Source organism: Corvus cornix, chromosome 2 (assembly GCF_000738735.6).
Source record: "Corvus cornix cornix isolate S_Up_H32 chromosome 2, ASM73873v5, whole genome shotgun sequence".
Lineage (NCBI taxonomy): Eukaryota > Metazoa > Chordata > Aves > Passeriformes > Corvidae > Corvus > Corvus cornix.
The window spans coordinates 31,695,792-31,712,233 of record NC_046333.1 but is presented as its reverse complement, the minus strand read 5'-3'; the positions used below and the strand labels follow the sequence as shown (position 1 = coordinate 31,712,233).

The window sequence follows — 16,442 nt, the reverse complement described above, 5'->3', positions numbered from 1 at the left end:
CATGACTTCACTCTCTTTATTTTCTGTCAGTAAATAATAAAGGGTGAATGGTCATCACAGAACAACCTAATTATTTATCTAGTGCCCTTCTATCAAAACAAATCTGAACTTTCTCTGAGTACACACACCATCACCAGTAAACCTGTGACTCAAATCTGCAGTCAAATAATTTATCATTAATAGTAGGCTATAATATATCAACAGTTGAAGTTAAATTGTCCTAGTAAACAACTATTTCACAGCTCAGAATAATAAGCAAAAGCCCTATCTTTAGGGAAAAAAAAATATTCTAACTATGGTTGAACTATTTAAGTCAGAAGCCCCCTCCTTATGGTAACAAAAAGGAAAGAATTTTGCCTATAGATCGGTTAAGAGGTGGGGCTCGTCATGCTGACTATTATTACAATGGCCAACACTTCCTATTTCTAGATGCTGTTCCCAGTTTTTAATATCTTGGACAGCACTTATTAGGTAAGTGAAATTTTCACACCAAGGCAAAGATTAATATTTGGTCCACTTGGCTAAACCTAGTCCATCCATTTCTGAAAATAAGCACAGGAAAAATGCAATTTGTGTCTGTCTTTAGAAAGTCGTAACAACTTTCAGTGCAAAAGTTGGAAATTACTGAGCAGGCTTCCTACCAATGGATGAACAAACAGGATGGGAGGAAGAGGTGGAGACTGGGGAAAACCCAGAGGAGAAACACATCACAAGGAGGAAGTAAATTCAGGGAGAATGAATGAATGAATGAATGAATGAATGAATGAATGAATGAATGAGGTAAGGAGGATGAGTGATCAGACATGCTGGAAGGAGACATATCCACCTGGATGTCAAAATGGAACAAAGAGCCCAAGGGGAGTGGGAAATCAAAATCAAAGACTAGGGGAAGAAATTGAGCCAGAGGAGCTAAGGAGTTGGAAATCAAGGCATGACAGCACAGCACAGGAAACCTCCAAACCACCAAAGCTCAGTGAATAAACCCGGAAACAGCCTAAAGACAGAGCTAACAAAATACAGCAATGAGATGTGGTGTGTCTGCCTTGGCCAGCAGCCATGCACCCACCCAACTGCTCACCTACTCCCCTCCTCAACACAGCAAGGGCAGGAAAAGGATGGAAAAACTCGCTGGCCAAGATAAGGACAGGGAGATTGATCCATCACGGGCAAAACAGACTTGACTTCTGTAAAGTCAATTCAATTCACTGTCAATTCAAACAGATTTGTAAAGTGAAAACAACCATTAAAACAATACCTTTCCCCCATGTTTTTCCAAAGCTTAAGCTTAATCCTTCACTTTCAAATCCTGGGGCAGCGGTGGGACACAGAGTATGTCATGAAAATGAGGGAGGGGGAAAAGAAGCTCCCAAGTGAGCATGATGGAATTACACACACCAGAACTCTACTAGGTAGGTTGAGGAGGACAGCAGTTAGAGGTTGGAGTCATTTGAGTTTGCCCCTCTTGCAGGTAATGATTACAAGGTATTAATTACATTATTGCAAATTATTTTCCTGATAACTTCCTTTCAGCAGAGACAAGGGACTCCATCTGGGGAATATATCATGATATGAAGGGAGTTACTGTGGACAGTCAGTTCATGAACTATTCCAAGAGACAACAAGCAGCACCACAGAAGAACCTATGAGAAAACTGTTAGTTCTTATCTTCAAAGTGCTACTTGGATACTGTGCTTTACAACAAGGGATTTTTGAAGAAGATGATCAAAAGATAAAACAAAGTAGCTGATCATCTGTGATGTCAAGAAGAGAAAAAAATACAAGTCTGAAAGAAATCTCAGAAGCTCTTCTGGTCTACGTTTTGCCTAAGGCATGCTTTAGCTAACTTTCAACTGTTTTTGAAGTTTCTTTCCAAAACTTTTTGGACAAATCCTCCAAATTATCTGTTCTGGTGCTGCTTCTCCTAATATTAGAAAGTTTTTACAATGTCTAACAAATCAACTATGCAGTGATTTAAGTCATCCATCTCATGTCTTACTTCATGAGTAATGAAGTACTCATGTCTTACTTCAGACTGCTCTAAGCAACCTTGGTTGGTGGTGGTTTTTATTTTTCCCATAGTTCTACTTTGTTTCCTGGACCCACCATTGTGAAATATACAAACCTTTTCATAAAGGATTGGCCTCCATCTTTGAAGTTGTAGTGAATTTTGTCCCCATCATTCCAATTAAAAATTTCTCCCATAAATGAATTGCCATCACCGCCTTTTACGTTACAGATGGCTTTCTCCCTCTCAGCATTGGCGCACACACTTGAGATTTCCACAGCATTCGGGCTGATTGGCTAAAAAGGGGCAACCTTTTCAAGTAAACTCTTGTAAGATATCTCCCTCATCACTGCACGAGCCTCACCCTCTGCGCACATCTTGCATTCAGTCAGTCAACAAGTCACTGCAGAGTTTATTGAAATTATATAGTGTTCTAGATGATGTCTAAGAAATGCAAAAAATGGCCTCAGCAGTTCATATGCTCTGAAAATATCTTTCCAGATAAGTCCTAGCTTAAGATTCAACTTTTTTGGGGTTTTTTTTGTGGCTACATCACACACAATTTCTTTTCCCACAGACAGGACACTTGCCTGCAGATTAAATTCTTGCCGGGGTCCTAAATGAACACCACTGCTGTTTGTTTGTCTGCATAAAATTACATTATTTCTGTTTCTGCAATCCAAAAGGTCATCTAATTTGTGAATGACATGGTGATTTTCATCACTGCTTCCTCTATTTGTTTCATCAGAAGATTTTTTTCAGCATATGTTCACTTTCTCATGCCACCACCACTAATATCTTGAAAGTCAAGCCTAGGCCTGCCTTTTAAAGAATGTCCCACCATTCTCAATATCCCTTTTAATTGTCACCTTCTATGAGACAGTTCCTTACTGATTTCATATCTCCTCCATTAACTTACATTTAGTTTTGCTATACTAATAAATTCCAGTATAGCAAAGTGAAATCTTGAAATTACTCACTTTCCATGTTGGCTTTTTGCATTTATACAAACCATTTATATTTAACTGAAGAAAATAAAACCAAACCAACCAAACAAAAACCCTCAGAAGCTCTGTACACTGAAAACTTGAGGAAAAACTGTTCTAGGATGAGATTATTTGTTTTTTCCAACATGTTAACTTAAGTTTCTTAGAATTTGTTCAGAGCTGCCTGTAAACAAACGCTTTCACTACAACTTCTCAATGACAGTAGTGCTGTTTAAAGAATTACGATGAAAATATACAGAATAATGGGGTTTTTGGTAGTTATTTTCCACCTCAGTATGGGAATTAAGTTTACTCAAATGCAAGGGGGAGTATTCAGGCTATTTAATTTGCAATTGACTCAGAAAATAATAAATAATTCAATCTCATGACTATCTCATCTGAAAATCTCTTTACTTGGTCATCACAACCATCTGGTGAGGCCCTGTTGTTGCTTTAGCTGAATGTAGGTTTCTAACTATGCAGTTTTACAAATTACATTGTAAGCTTCTGAAACCATGTCTGGACTTTGTCTATTTTTGACATTATATTTGTAGTGGGGCAAGGCTTTTTGATGTGGCTGAGAAAAATAAACAGAATTCTTGCATTTCCCATACAGAAAGAGAACAAGCAGTCCAGGAACAACTTCATAGCTAGACATGGATTTACTCTCTCCCTTGAAATGAATATTTAATCAGCTCAAGAAATTGCCTTCCTAACCATTAGCACCAGTGGAATGAAGACAGCATTCAAAGTCAGACTCTTGTTTGGTAGGTTTCTTGTGCCACACAGCCAAAGCAGAGGGGAGACAAACCTCACACTATTTAGATCATGATCAGTTTGCTAATGCAACCCTCAACTTGCAGTTGATGAAAGCATTGAAGACACTTTATTGAAAAGAAGCAGATGGGGTGAAGACAGCCAGGAGTCAGAACACTGCCCATGTGCAAGGCTGGGGATAACCAGTCAGATTTCACAAAAGGTCCTGCTTCCTTCCCCAGCCCTGTGAGGAAGGTAATACTCCACTTCAGCTGCTAAAAAAGTACATGCAGTGTCACCTGGACTCTTAGCTCAAAGTAAAGCTTTCGTACAAGAGTAGAATAACTCCTCACAGCTCACTGTTGACATTTTTATTGTTTGTACTTTGCCTCATCATATTGCTGATAGGATAACCTGCCTTCCCATTAGGGTTCTTGCTATGGTGCTTCTTTCACAGCTTACTTTCACATATTGCTTCTTATCTCCCACTATGCTTCCCTACCTTTTCCTCACTGCTTTAATCCCGGTTCCCATTCCCTCCTAAACTTTGCTCCCCATTACCTTTTGAAAGGCTATCATAATCAAGCAGTAAACAGTGCTGCAGTTACCCTTGACAACTGCCAGAGTGTTTTTAGTAGGCTTCCCAATGAACAGCTCAAATGGAAGTAATGAAGCTGAGGGATGAGTCAACCAAAAAAAAAACCCCAAAAAACCAAAAAAACCACCACACTGAGCTTCAAAAGCTTCTTCAAAGCACTAGTTTTGCTATCATGCTCACAACCCCAAAATACCAAGTTCCTCCCTTCCCGTCTATTTACTTAATGACTCCTTCTTACAGATACAACAGCACTGTATCAGTGCAGTAATTTTTTCCTCACTCATCAGTAATGAAAACAACTATCAGAACATAGAAAGCCTCTACCCAGTTCCCTTGTGGGTTTGGGAACATCAAGCCCTATGCCACAGAGCTGGGCAGAGCACTCAGACTGCACAGCAAGCTCCAGCTTGCACCAAGAGTGCTGAAAACCTCTCTGCTGTAACTGTGGCTACTGTACAATATTCAATGGATATTTGCTAAGCCAACAGGACAGTAATGAATCACAGGAGATATGAAGTATACTATTTTACCTGAGGAGAAAGAAAACTGCATACTAACCTAGAGTAAGCAATAAATCAAGATATTAATTCAGTGTACATGTGCACAGTCTGTTTCCAAAGGGGGGAAAATACACATTATTAGTTAATATAAATGTGTGCAACAGTTTAGCCAAATTGTTCTCTGTTCCCCAACACGGTTCTAGGCAAGACCAGAACTCCAATTCATCTGATTAAGTCAGGGTAGAAGAGATTCTGCATCCCCTATGCAGAGATTGAAGGACTTTAATCAAGCAAAAGACAAGGCCCTATAAGTGAATACCACAGAGTAGTACCCCAGATTTATTGTGCTCATCAGTCCACATTATTGCTAGCAAACTACAGTGGCTTTAGAGGGCTCTCGCAGATCCATTAGGCAATGCCTGCTCATCCAAGATATTGTTAAAGGTTCGATTCTAATGATGGCATGTCGTGCAAAACTACATGCTTGTATTTCAGGTAGTTATTTCTTCCAGCTGGAATAATAGTTTATGTTGGAAAAGACCTGTAAAATCATTGAATCCAACTGTGCCATGATCACCACTACTCCATGTCCCTAAGTGCCACACCTACATGTCTTTTAAACACCTCCAGGGTCCATGACTCAACCACTTCCTTGGGCAGGCTGTTCCAATGCTTGACAACCCTTTCCATGAAGAAATTTTATGTAATATCCAATCTAAAACTCTCTTGTCCTGTCGCTTGTTACTTGGGAGAAGAGACTGACCCTGACATGGCTACAACTTCCTTCCAGGTAGCTGTAGAGAGCAATGAGAGTCTGCTTTTCTCCAGGCTAAACAACCCCAGCTCCCACAGCCGCTCCTCATCAGACCTGTGCTCCAGACTCTTCACCTGCTTCATTGCCCTTCTCTGGACAATGAACTCCAGCACCTCAATGTCTTTCTTACTGAACACAGAATTCAAGGTGTGGCCTCATCAGTGCCGAATACAGGGGAAAAATCCCTGCCCTGGTCCTGCTGGCCACACTATTGCTGATCCAGGCCAGGATGCCATTGTCCTTCTTGGCCATCTGGGCACATGCTGGCTCGTATTCAGCTAGCTGTTGACCAACAACCAAGTTCTTTTCCTCTGAGAAGCTTTCCAGACACACTTCCCCAAGTCTGGAGCATTGCATGGGGTTGCAGGACCCAGCACTGTACCTTATTTAACCTCATACAGTTGGCCTCAATTATCTTCCACATAGTCCAGGAATCTCTTAGACTGTTTCCTCTCTGCTGTATCATATTTCCTGCTGACAGCTGGTAAGTTCAAAGTGCCCCGTGAGAACAAGGTTTAGAGATCTTGAGACTTCTCCCAGATGCTTATGGAATGTTTCGCCTGCTTCTTCGTTGTGGTTGGGTAGCCTGTAGCAAACTCCCACCTTGACATCTGCATCATTGACCTTCCTCCTGGTCCTTACCCATAAATGCTCAGTCCTATTGTCACCATCACAAAGCTCTGGGCAGTCAAAACACTCCCTAAGGTACAGGGCTACTCCACTATCTCTCCATCCTTTGCCTTGTAAAGAGTTTATAGCACCCATTGCAGCACCCTGGCTTCTGCTAAAGCTGTCACTTGGAGTTAGCAGGATTTCTGGGGAAGGGGAGGAAAGTTACTCCCTTTCAGGAAATAAAAGACCAAGTAAGAGAAGTGACTGATGAAAAGATGTGCTATAGTGGATGCCCTCACCCACTTTGAGAGGAGCATCACACAAAAATACTCACAATAAATCCAAGTTTTTTATAGTCTCGAGTGTACATAGATTTGCGTTTCTCCATACTGCCACTGCTGCTGTTAGGTTCAGATTCGGCATCAAAAGCAATTCTTCGGAGTTCAAATATGATATCCCGCTGAGCCTATGTTAAAACAAGGTTAAAAAAAATGGGTTAAAATAACTTATCTCTCACTTAATTAAACAATACCACAAAAGGTGTTTCAAAACACCTTTTCATTATTCCCCGCCACTGCCTAAACTTTTTGTGTCTAAATTCCCTACTTCATTCTTGGAGAGACAGTCAGCAAGAATGACCTCATGGTTCCCACTTTCAAAAGTCCTCACATTCATGAGATTCACATGCAGGTGCTTAAGTGTTGACTTCCAGAAGCGGGACCCACATTAGCAAGGCCTCTGACAACACAATTTTAACCACAGAAACAAGGAGCACACACATTTCAAATTAAGCTGGTAATTAAGCATCTTGCTGGATGAACTGAAAATGACTCAGCACTCTGCATTAATTTTGGTAACTATCCATTACTGCTACCGCAGAAATAGGCAAGAGAGGAATTACTGCAGCTGGAAATATCTCAAGACAGTGATAACCACCCTACCATCAATACTAACAACACTGTGTTAGTCACTCTCTATGGAGACATTCACTAATTGACTGCATGTACATTCCCAAGGGTCAAACTTTCCCATCTCAGACTTACGAAGCATAAAATCCTACAGCATGGTGTTACTTATGTTTACAACTATCTCACTCTCCCACCTTCTCTTCTCCAAATGATCAGGAAGTCTTAAGATAACTTCAGGTTAAAAATGAAATTAGCTTCCTCCTTGTACAGGGCCTAAAAGAAGGCCATAAAAATTAAAGAAACAAAACCCATCATCCCCATGGCTCATCGCCCCTATATTTAAACCTCTTGGATATCTTAGGGGAATGGCACTTTTTTTACAATGAACAATACCAAAGTTGATGTCTGCACACAGTGAGCAATAAACAAATGAAGTACTTTATAGGTTCCCAGTAACAAAACCAGGGTTTACTGGTACACAATTTAACTTCAACTCTAGCATGCCAGATGGTTTTCATGCACACATTCAGTTTAGCTCTACAGAAATACTTTTAGGAAGGACCATACATCTCTATTGCTTCTGAGAAGGACACAAAGGAAACAAATGCTGGACAGCTGCTCAGAGTTTCTGCTCAAGAAGACAGGAAATTCAGTTCATGGAACTACATGCTAAGGAGAACTGCCTGGCCATTTTGTTGTACTTGTGCACGGGGAATGAAATAAGTAAGAAGTGCATCTTCTTACAACCAAAAAAATAGCCCAATTTCACAGAGAGGGAAAATTAATGACTTATGTATATGTTCCTAGCAAGTGTTTTTTTCCTCCATGAAGAGCTGTAGGTACATCAGTGAGGAGTTGTCTTCTTCCTGCTAAGACCAGATCAAGCCAGATGCTTACTTGATCTTGTGGATCCATTTTTGTCATCATTCTGTCTTCCAGAAGATTAAAGGTAAGTACTTGCAGGACATACAGCTGGTGAGCCATTTCATTATTGATGGCCCTCTGTGCCCTGATAACATGCTGCAAAGAAAGAGAGACAGACTTTGGTGAATCAGAAAACTACAGTGGGTGCAGTCAGGTGTTTCCATGTTTATAAGTATGTCCTTGCTATGCAATAGTGTATCTATACTCCAGAAATAACAAAAAAACCCAAAACAGCCAAAAAACCCCAAACACAAACCCAACCCCACCCACAAACATCAAACCAGGACTAGCACTACTGATTCAGATACTGTATGAATAACTTCAGGAGACAGGACTTTACACTAGATAGGGTCTATGCATATGCTCAGAAGTAGTATTAAAAAAAAACAAAACAGTGCTGAGTAGTCACTTCAAAGAAAAATTAATTCCATCCCAAGAGCATTAGAGCTCTGTATTTTATTTATTTTTTTCCAAGAGATTATATTAAGAAAATATTTAAGAGAGTAGCTGTCTGAGCAGAAAAGTATTAAGGCTGCAAACACAGCCAGAGAATTCAGTGATTTAACAGGGCTCAACAGGGAGTCAGCATCACACCACAATCCTGCCTCTACTAGGCAACTCCATTCTGTGTGAGGAAGATTGCTTAGAAATAATACATTAGTACACGATGCCCTATATGCACAGAATTGTCCCATTCGGAAAGCAAACACAAAACTGATGGGCAATTTAAAAATCCCTGGTGTGCCAAAAACACCAAATAGTTTTACATGGGAAACAGACCCAGGCCTCCAAACACAGCAAAGTACATAAGGAAAGAGTCATCATGTAGGAGATGGATACATCAACTGATGTTGTACACTTCCAGAGAATAAAAGAATCTGTTTGCCAAAAGGCACTGGAGCATTTTATGACAATAAATAAACACCTAAGAATATTACCCATGTGGTTATTCCAAACTTCTTATGAACTCAAGAAGTGTAAAAACATGTCTTGTGAAATAAATTCTGGGGGTTTTGTATGCATCACTGAAATTATGATAGTAAATGAGAAAATGCAAGGAGTTTTTTGTTTGGTTTGTTTTACACTCATTACAGAGAATCAATATTTTCCTTTGCTCCCTTGAAGATGTAATCTACTCTAAGGTCAAAGGCAAAATCCCTGATTTTCCATGGTAGCAGATGAAGGTCTTCCATATTATATTCATTTACTTTAACTATTTCATTAGCTGTAGTTCATGCTTCTTTTGTGCAAGTCGTGACAAATTGTGTCAATCAAGACGGAATAATCAACAGAACCAAAAAACGCAGAGGTATTCAATACTCTTTTCCAGAAGAAACCACAATCTATTTGACTGGGAAAATAACCCTTCAGAAAAGCAGTTTTGAACTCATTCAACCACCATTCAAACTTTATCTTCTACATTACAAGGCTTCAAAACATATCAAAATACAAAGGCAATTAAAATATATTAAGATATATTTTAAGACCTGTGAACACAAAAAATGGAGTCACCTTTTCTCTCTTCTACTCAACAGTAACTTTTAAAACCATATACTTACAGTTAAGATGATGGAACGAAGCTGCTTTTGTGCCAAAATATTTGCCATTTCCTGATTAAGTAAAAAAAAAAAAGAAAGGAAAAAAATTAAAAATAGCACAAAGCAGGTATTTTAGTGTCATACCTAGAAAAACACACTGCCTTAAAAGGTCTTACATTTCTGCATTGTTACTTAGAAATGAAAGGAAGCAGCATATCAGCATTATGACTGTATGCATTATTTGGGGGATCACAAAGTCAGGAAGAGAGACAAAGAAAGTTAAAAGTATGTCACAAGCTGAGGCCTTTGGTGATCCAAAACCGGCAGTAAAAGACTTCAGAAGACACCTCAGTGGGTTCAAGAGAGTATTTACACACTTGTTCAAGCACAGCCTTCCCCCACAAACAATACAGAAGGAAGCATGGACTGGTAGCCAGCCAGGACTTTAAAACAAGATGTCAAATTTAACGCTTATTTACTTAAATATTTCAGCTGTTTTAAAATCAAGTGCTCTAACTTTCATTCAATAAATCAGCCTACAACTCAATACTGTTTCATTATAAGAAATGATAATTCTCCCCTTTGCTATTTTAGTAGCAATGTCGACATTGGTCCACTCTTTTGCTTTAAATTAACTTGTCTTTCTAGATCTGTCTGAAATCACTATCGAGGTGAATATGCTTCTACTTTAATGCTTAAGCAGCTGATCCCAACTGTCCGTGCTGCAAACTGTCCTACAATACACAGGAGGGGATATTTTACACTTACCAAGAAAAAGAGCCTGATCTTAACCATACCTACAACAGCATGCCCTATTTTTAAGTTCCATGAGCCTTTCCATCAGTATAGAAAGGTGTGTATATGTCTATGTGTGAGGAGTTATGCTTGCATATGCAGTGCATTCCTGCTGAACTTCGTGAGAGATGAAGACTGATGTAGAATACATACTAGTTACTTTTATAGATTAAAAATTCCCCTAGAAAACAGAAAAACGGAGACTGTGACATTAAACATACAAAGAATGGATGGCTAAAGCATATCTGCAGAAACAGGGTGAATAAAGCAAGTGTTAGGTGAGAACTTGCTTGGAAAAAGAAAAGAATTCTAATTGTGAGATGAGAGGCAGTCAGAGACGTTGAACTGTTTTCTTTGTACCAGGCAAAGCACTGTGCTGCAACAGAACATGAGAGTGATAAAGAAGGAACAAGGGACCAAGGACAAGAGAACCTCAGCTTTAGGTTTTAAGCCTTTTCTGGCTGCGCAGGTTTCAATTGCTCGTAACAGAGAAGGAGCAAAGGAATGGATGATATAGATGGCTCCATCTCTTTCAGAAATACGCAGCTGAGCTGCAGGGGGAGTGCCAGGCACATGATATACTTCAATGTGACTTGGAACAGACTGGCTGGATTTTTGTCAAACTATGTACTCACTGCCAAAAGATTAACAGGTACAGAATATAAGATGTTATTTTTGCATTCAATGCAAAGAAAAGAGGAGAAAGGAAATTATTCTATTTACTTTCTGAGAGGACTATCAAATTGTTATTTCTTTCTTATAGCTATCATTTAAAAAGCTGTTATCTAGATAGTGGGGGTTTTTTTGCCACTGGACTAAAATTGATTGAAGCAACCAGCATTCAAAAACCAATTATTTCATCAAAATCAACTTTGTCTCCAAAAAGGCTATGTAGTCATTAGCACTAATAAGAAGACTAGAACTAGCACTAATAAGAAGCACTAATAAAAAATTACTTTTACTCTTCTAGTAAAAGTATAGTACTAACTGATGAGAATTATCTGACCCAATTTGCCATCTCTTTTCCCATAGCAACGTCTCTGCAAAAAATGCAGACAAATGCCAAAGAAGTGTTTCAAACATTCACAGTATCATTTCAATGCTCAAACTCTCAGCTCTTTCCCAACAGACCTTTCTATTTTCTTTTTTTATTAATAGCCTAGGTTTCTCTAGATGATTTGGTCCTTGACAGGGGCAGAAGAAGCAAAGAATCCAGGGAGTCCTCATTAAAAAGAAAAATCTTGGACTTCTTGGGTTTTGCATTTCAGAAACAGAGAGAGGAAAAAAAATAAGAGGGGAAAGAATTCAGACAGCAGTGCCAATTTAAATTGCTTCCTTAATTGCAGTGCAGTCATCCACATCATGCCTGTAAGTCAGCAGCAGAGAGAGGGCCAAAGTTCCCGGAGTCATATGAGTTTTGGTGCATCTTCTCATTTCTAACCATATTAGAAGTGAATGCTGAACATTAACTTTTGAGTGCCCATCACCAGATAATTGCATGAGACTGCATCACCTCCCTTCATTTTCTGAGAAAGACAGAGTTCAGTAAGTGCCATCTGTTAATGCTGTTTGGAAGGCAATGGACACCTACCTTCTTTATTGTATGGTTTACTAATTAGCCACAAGACTGATATAAAGAGAAACTGAACAGATTCTGACTGCATATTCTGGGTCATTAAAGGCTGAGGAAAATTTTCTGCAAGTGTCAGAGCTATTAGCCTTCAAACCAAAGCAGATCATTATCTCCTGATGATCGTAAACTCCATGACTAACAATTTTGTGTCACAGCAGCAGGTACTACAGGTGAAGTCTGCCTGGCTTACTGCCAGCCTCACTAGGTGGTTACACTGTTGGCAAGATACAGTTTTGCTTGCTGGTAATACACTGTACTACTGTCATTCAAGGAACACATGCCCACTAATTAATGCTAAAGTCTTATCTACATCTGACATTGTTCCTCCACTTCAAATATGACAAAACATACTTTTCACAGAAACATAGTCGCAACTATTCACAAATGTAAAAAGCAAAATCTTTGAGTTTCTTACAAGGATCCATCATAGACTTATGCCAAAATTGAAAGCTCTTACTCCAATTTTTGTTTATTAAGTGCCTTCTTGCCTTAATTACAGAAGACTGTATTGGAGGAAGAAGGAAAAAAGAGGGGGGTGAGAGGTGGAAGAGCCTTTTTTTTCCCTAATTAAACCATGGTTACACTTTTCCCTGTTTGCAATGTTAAAAATATTTTTAAGCACAAGAAACAAAACCCAAAAAAACCAACCAAGTCTCCCATAAACCCTCATTAGGGCTTTGATGTTTGTTTAAACAGTCTCCAGCATTTAAAAATGTAAATAAATCTAAGGAAAGTCCTTGTCAGAACTGATCAGCAACTCTCAGTGAACTTGTTCTGGACAGTAACATTATGTCACCACAAGAATTATCATCACTGCTCCTGGTGACAGAAATGTTAAATAAATAAATGACTAAATCTGTTTTGACGCAGGCTAATAAACATGGATAAAACTTCACTATTTCATAACACTTCACATTCCATCCCCATTTAACATCAAGTAGCAAGCTTGAAATATTTCCTGATATCTGGCACTAAAATTAACTTAAAATAGCACACTATAAAAGTCATGAAATGCTTACATAGCAAGATATTTTTGTTTTCAAAAGGAACATACTTTTTAATAAAAAACCTGGGGGGAAAACATTCTACCAAAAAATAGCCTGGTTTTACAAGCTGTGCTGGCAAAGAGTTCAGTACAATAAATAGTAGAGGCAGCCACAGTCAATATGGTTCATATGAGGTCACAGGGAACTACAAAAGCATGGAAGAATGCTTAATCCCTCCTAATACTGGTGCAAGATGGAGGTAGCTCCATTAAAATGAATTATATCCCAGCATGAAACAAAAGAACAAGTTTCAGTTTGAATTAACTGCAGGAAAAGTATGACTGGGACAACTGCAGGTATGAATATGAAACACTCTTTCTCCTACAAATGCACAGGTATGCAAACCCCAACAACCTTACCTGCCTCTTGTCATCCGGTGCTTTAAGGAAGAGTGCATTTATTACCGCAATGGTATACGTCTGGATTTCTTGGTCTGTCCTGTTTGGAACAATGTTGTAAACATGAGTGGAGAACATAAATGCATGTGAGCTGTAGAAACTGATCTTCCAGCTGCATTTCTGCAGGTAGATGTGGAAGAGCTGTTTCCGCTTCATGTTAACCATTTAAGTTAGGTAACCAAGGTTGGTCATGACCAGGCTGTCCTTGTTACTGAGAGAGAAATGATGTCCCAAAGGGAGACTCAGCATTCAAAAAAGGTGGAATGAACTGCCCCTTGAACTGCCACTGACCCTCCACTGATCATTGCAAGAGTCTGACAATCAGTTTCTGTCAGATGCACAACAGCTGGAGATAGGAAGAGCAATCTTCCCTAAGGGCTTCTGGAAATGAACCTGCTGGTATTAAAGCTTTTCAGGTGCATTGACAATGTCCCAGGTAGGAGACAAACATAACTCTGCACAGTACATTACTCTATGCTACAAGAGGCAGTTTCCATCCATTTACGCACTTCACATTACTATTTAAGAAACAGCCCTCCCTTTTTCAAATATACATTCAGCTAAAGTTGAGCAATTTTTGTCTTACAAACCTCCCAGAGTGTGGCAAGCAAAAAAACCCCACCTATATGCTAATGGCACTAAGAATTGCATTACTACAGGGTGCTCCTCTCTTCATTCCCCACTGTGAATGACACAGGTAACTTATGGAAAAACAAACAAACAAACCCAAAACAAAACAAAACCAAAAAAATTCCTAATGACCAGGCAACTCCAGAAAGTGTTACTAGTTATCCAGTCACTTGTATACAGGAATCATAAAGGAGGCTCAGGAAGTATCTTTATATCACTCTTTTTTTTCCCAAATGTTGTGCTGTTTTGGGGGGGGGGAGGGGGGGGCGGGGAATCCACCATATCAAGTGGCAGTCAAAGACACTCACCCCTGCAGATGTGGGATTAGCTGCCCAATTGTAATCTCCTGTGCTACCTTCTGGTACAGGTCGTGGCTATTGAGCACCATCGATTCCAGGATTGCCAGCGACCGTTGCAAGATAGAGATGTCCGAGGCAAATTTGTTCACGTAGCTTGCTATCTACAAACACAATCATTCAGAGAATTTACATCTTGTCGTGAAAGCAGGGAAAGGTAAGAAAGAAAACTGTGGATGTGGTTCAGAAAGGCACTAGGATGCAAAGCAGTCTTGTCCACATACCAGTTATCAGTGAATACCTGAAAATGATCAACCAGGCACTGCATATACCATCAAAGGACACAGTGGCACAGGTTCTACAGCTGGCACAAGTCACCATAGGTTTACATCAGTGTTCACATGACTGAAATGTATGCCTCATCATTACATTACGAACATGACATATCAACATAAAAAAAAATTGAACAATTGTATTTTTTGTGTAGAAAACTTTGGAAAAAACAAGGAAACTAGTTCTCATTCTCTCCATCAAAAATTTGTGCAGCCAGTTTTCTGGCTTAAGGTAAACGTTTCAAAAGAGAAACTTACATTCTAGCTTTCTGGCAAAACACATTCTAGAAAAACATGCCTTTTTTTCCTGCTTGCTGTTACCAATAATGCTGAAAGTTCTTTCCAGGTTACCAATTAAAACTCTTGTCAATGATCAGAACAACTGGTTCCATAACTCTGTCTCGAGTCCAGCTTTTCATTAATAACCTTCCCTTTTACTGCAAGCTGCCACCAGCAAATGGCACATTAATTAAAACCAAGTTTGACCTCTGCTATTTTGCAGTGTGGCAATGACAAGCTGCACACTCATCTGCAGAGTCAACACAGCTGTGCAGTAAGATGTGGTAACACGCGTTCTTCTGCATGCTGCCCAGCCCACGTACCCAGCTTCCCTGGAAGAAACCTGCCTTCTGCTGATGCAGGAAGCGACAACTGCACAGGTTTTCTTCAAATACACCAATACCAGCACAGTCAAAATGAAAGGCACCCAAGAAAGCACAGACAAAAGAAATGCGTGACCACAGTTACTTGCTCTGTACAGCCAAGTAACAGACTACAGTGGTCCTGTCCCAAGTTTGATATGTTCCTTCAGGAAAAGTTCACATGTCTCTGCAGTACTCGTGCTTCAAGCCACTACTGTAGTTATACTGTTTCCAATTCTGGATGCCTGCTTAGACCTAAGAATTGTTTTCCTTTAGGAGGAAGAAAGGCATGCCCTATGCTTGGAAAAGCTGTCCAGGTGCCTGTAAAAGTCACATTAAAACGTTCACGCATGAGCAATGGTATTGTTTTGCACTCATGACATTATAAATAGTACTGAAGGAGCAAAACACCCAATGTTGGCTGGAGACAAGAAAGAAAGAGGGACAGATTTTTCTTTTTCTAATCTATTGCAGGGCTGCTGTTTGCTGTACTACTTGGTTTGCATTACCACAGCAGGAACACCCTACACCAAATGAAACTCAATTCAGAGAATATACATTGACTTTATTTTCTGTAAAGAACCAAGCCACGAACACATAGAAAACAGGAGGAGAGAAGCAACTTGATTAGCCTTTTTCTGTTCTGGACTTTGAGTATCTGCTCCAAGCAAGTCCTGAGCCCAAATAATATTTACAATAGTGTATGAAGCACAATGTGCTCTTTAGAGCAACAAGCTGCATGTCAGAAGCACTGTACTACTCCTCCTCTCTCAATGGTAATCCAGATGTGTTTTGATGCATTGCAGCTAGAGCTGCCAGATCTCCACAAGGCCCATGACAGGGTCAGGGTATGCACAGAGCAACTCTGCACTGCTCACACATTAAACCAAGTGCCCCCTGGATGCCTCAGGGGGCACTTGGTATCCAGGGGTTGGTTGTGCACCAGGAAAACAAGACTGTGTCCCAATTTGCTAGATTTCTGTCACCTCTTTAGGAGCCCTGGCATTTATGGATTATTCTTGGTGCAGCA

At 39.7% G+C, this 16,442-nt stretch overlaps 1 protein-coding gene across 4 annotated transcripts in view; it reads right to left on the bottom strand.

Moving 5' to 3' along the window:
• Positions 1-16,442, bottom strand: part of ELMO1 (engulfment and cell motility 1) — a 305,196-nt gene that overhangs the window by 178,417 nt on the left and 110,337 nt on the right. For all 4 annotated transcript variants that reach the window (XM_039548679.1, XM_039548678.1, XM_039548680.1 and 1 more), the window contains 5 exons: positions 14,452-14,603; positions 13,475-13,553; positions 9,663-9,713; positions 8,077-8,199; positions 6,606-6,737 (listed from right to left, as the gene is read on the bottom strand). In XM_039548679.1, coding sequence (XP_039404613.1) covers positions 6,606-6,737; positions 8,077-8,199; positions 9,663-9,713; positions 13,475-13,553; positions 14,452-14,603 — 537 coding nt within the window. The remainder of the gene's footprint in view (positions 1-6,605; positions 6,738-8,076; positions 8,200-9,662; positions 9,714-13,474; positions 13,554-14,451; positions 14,604-16,442) is intronic.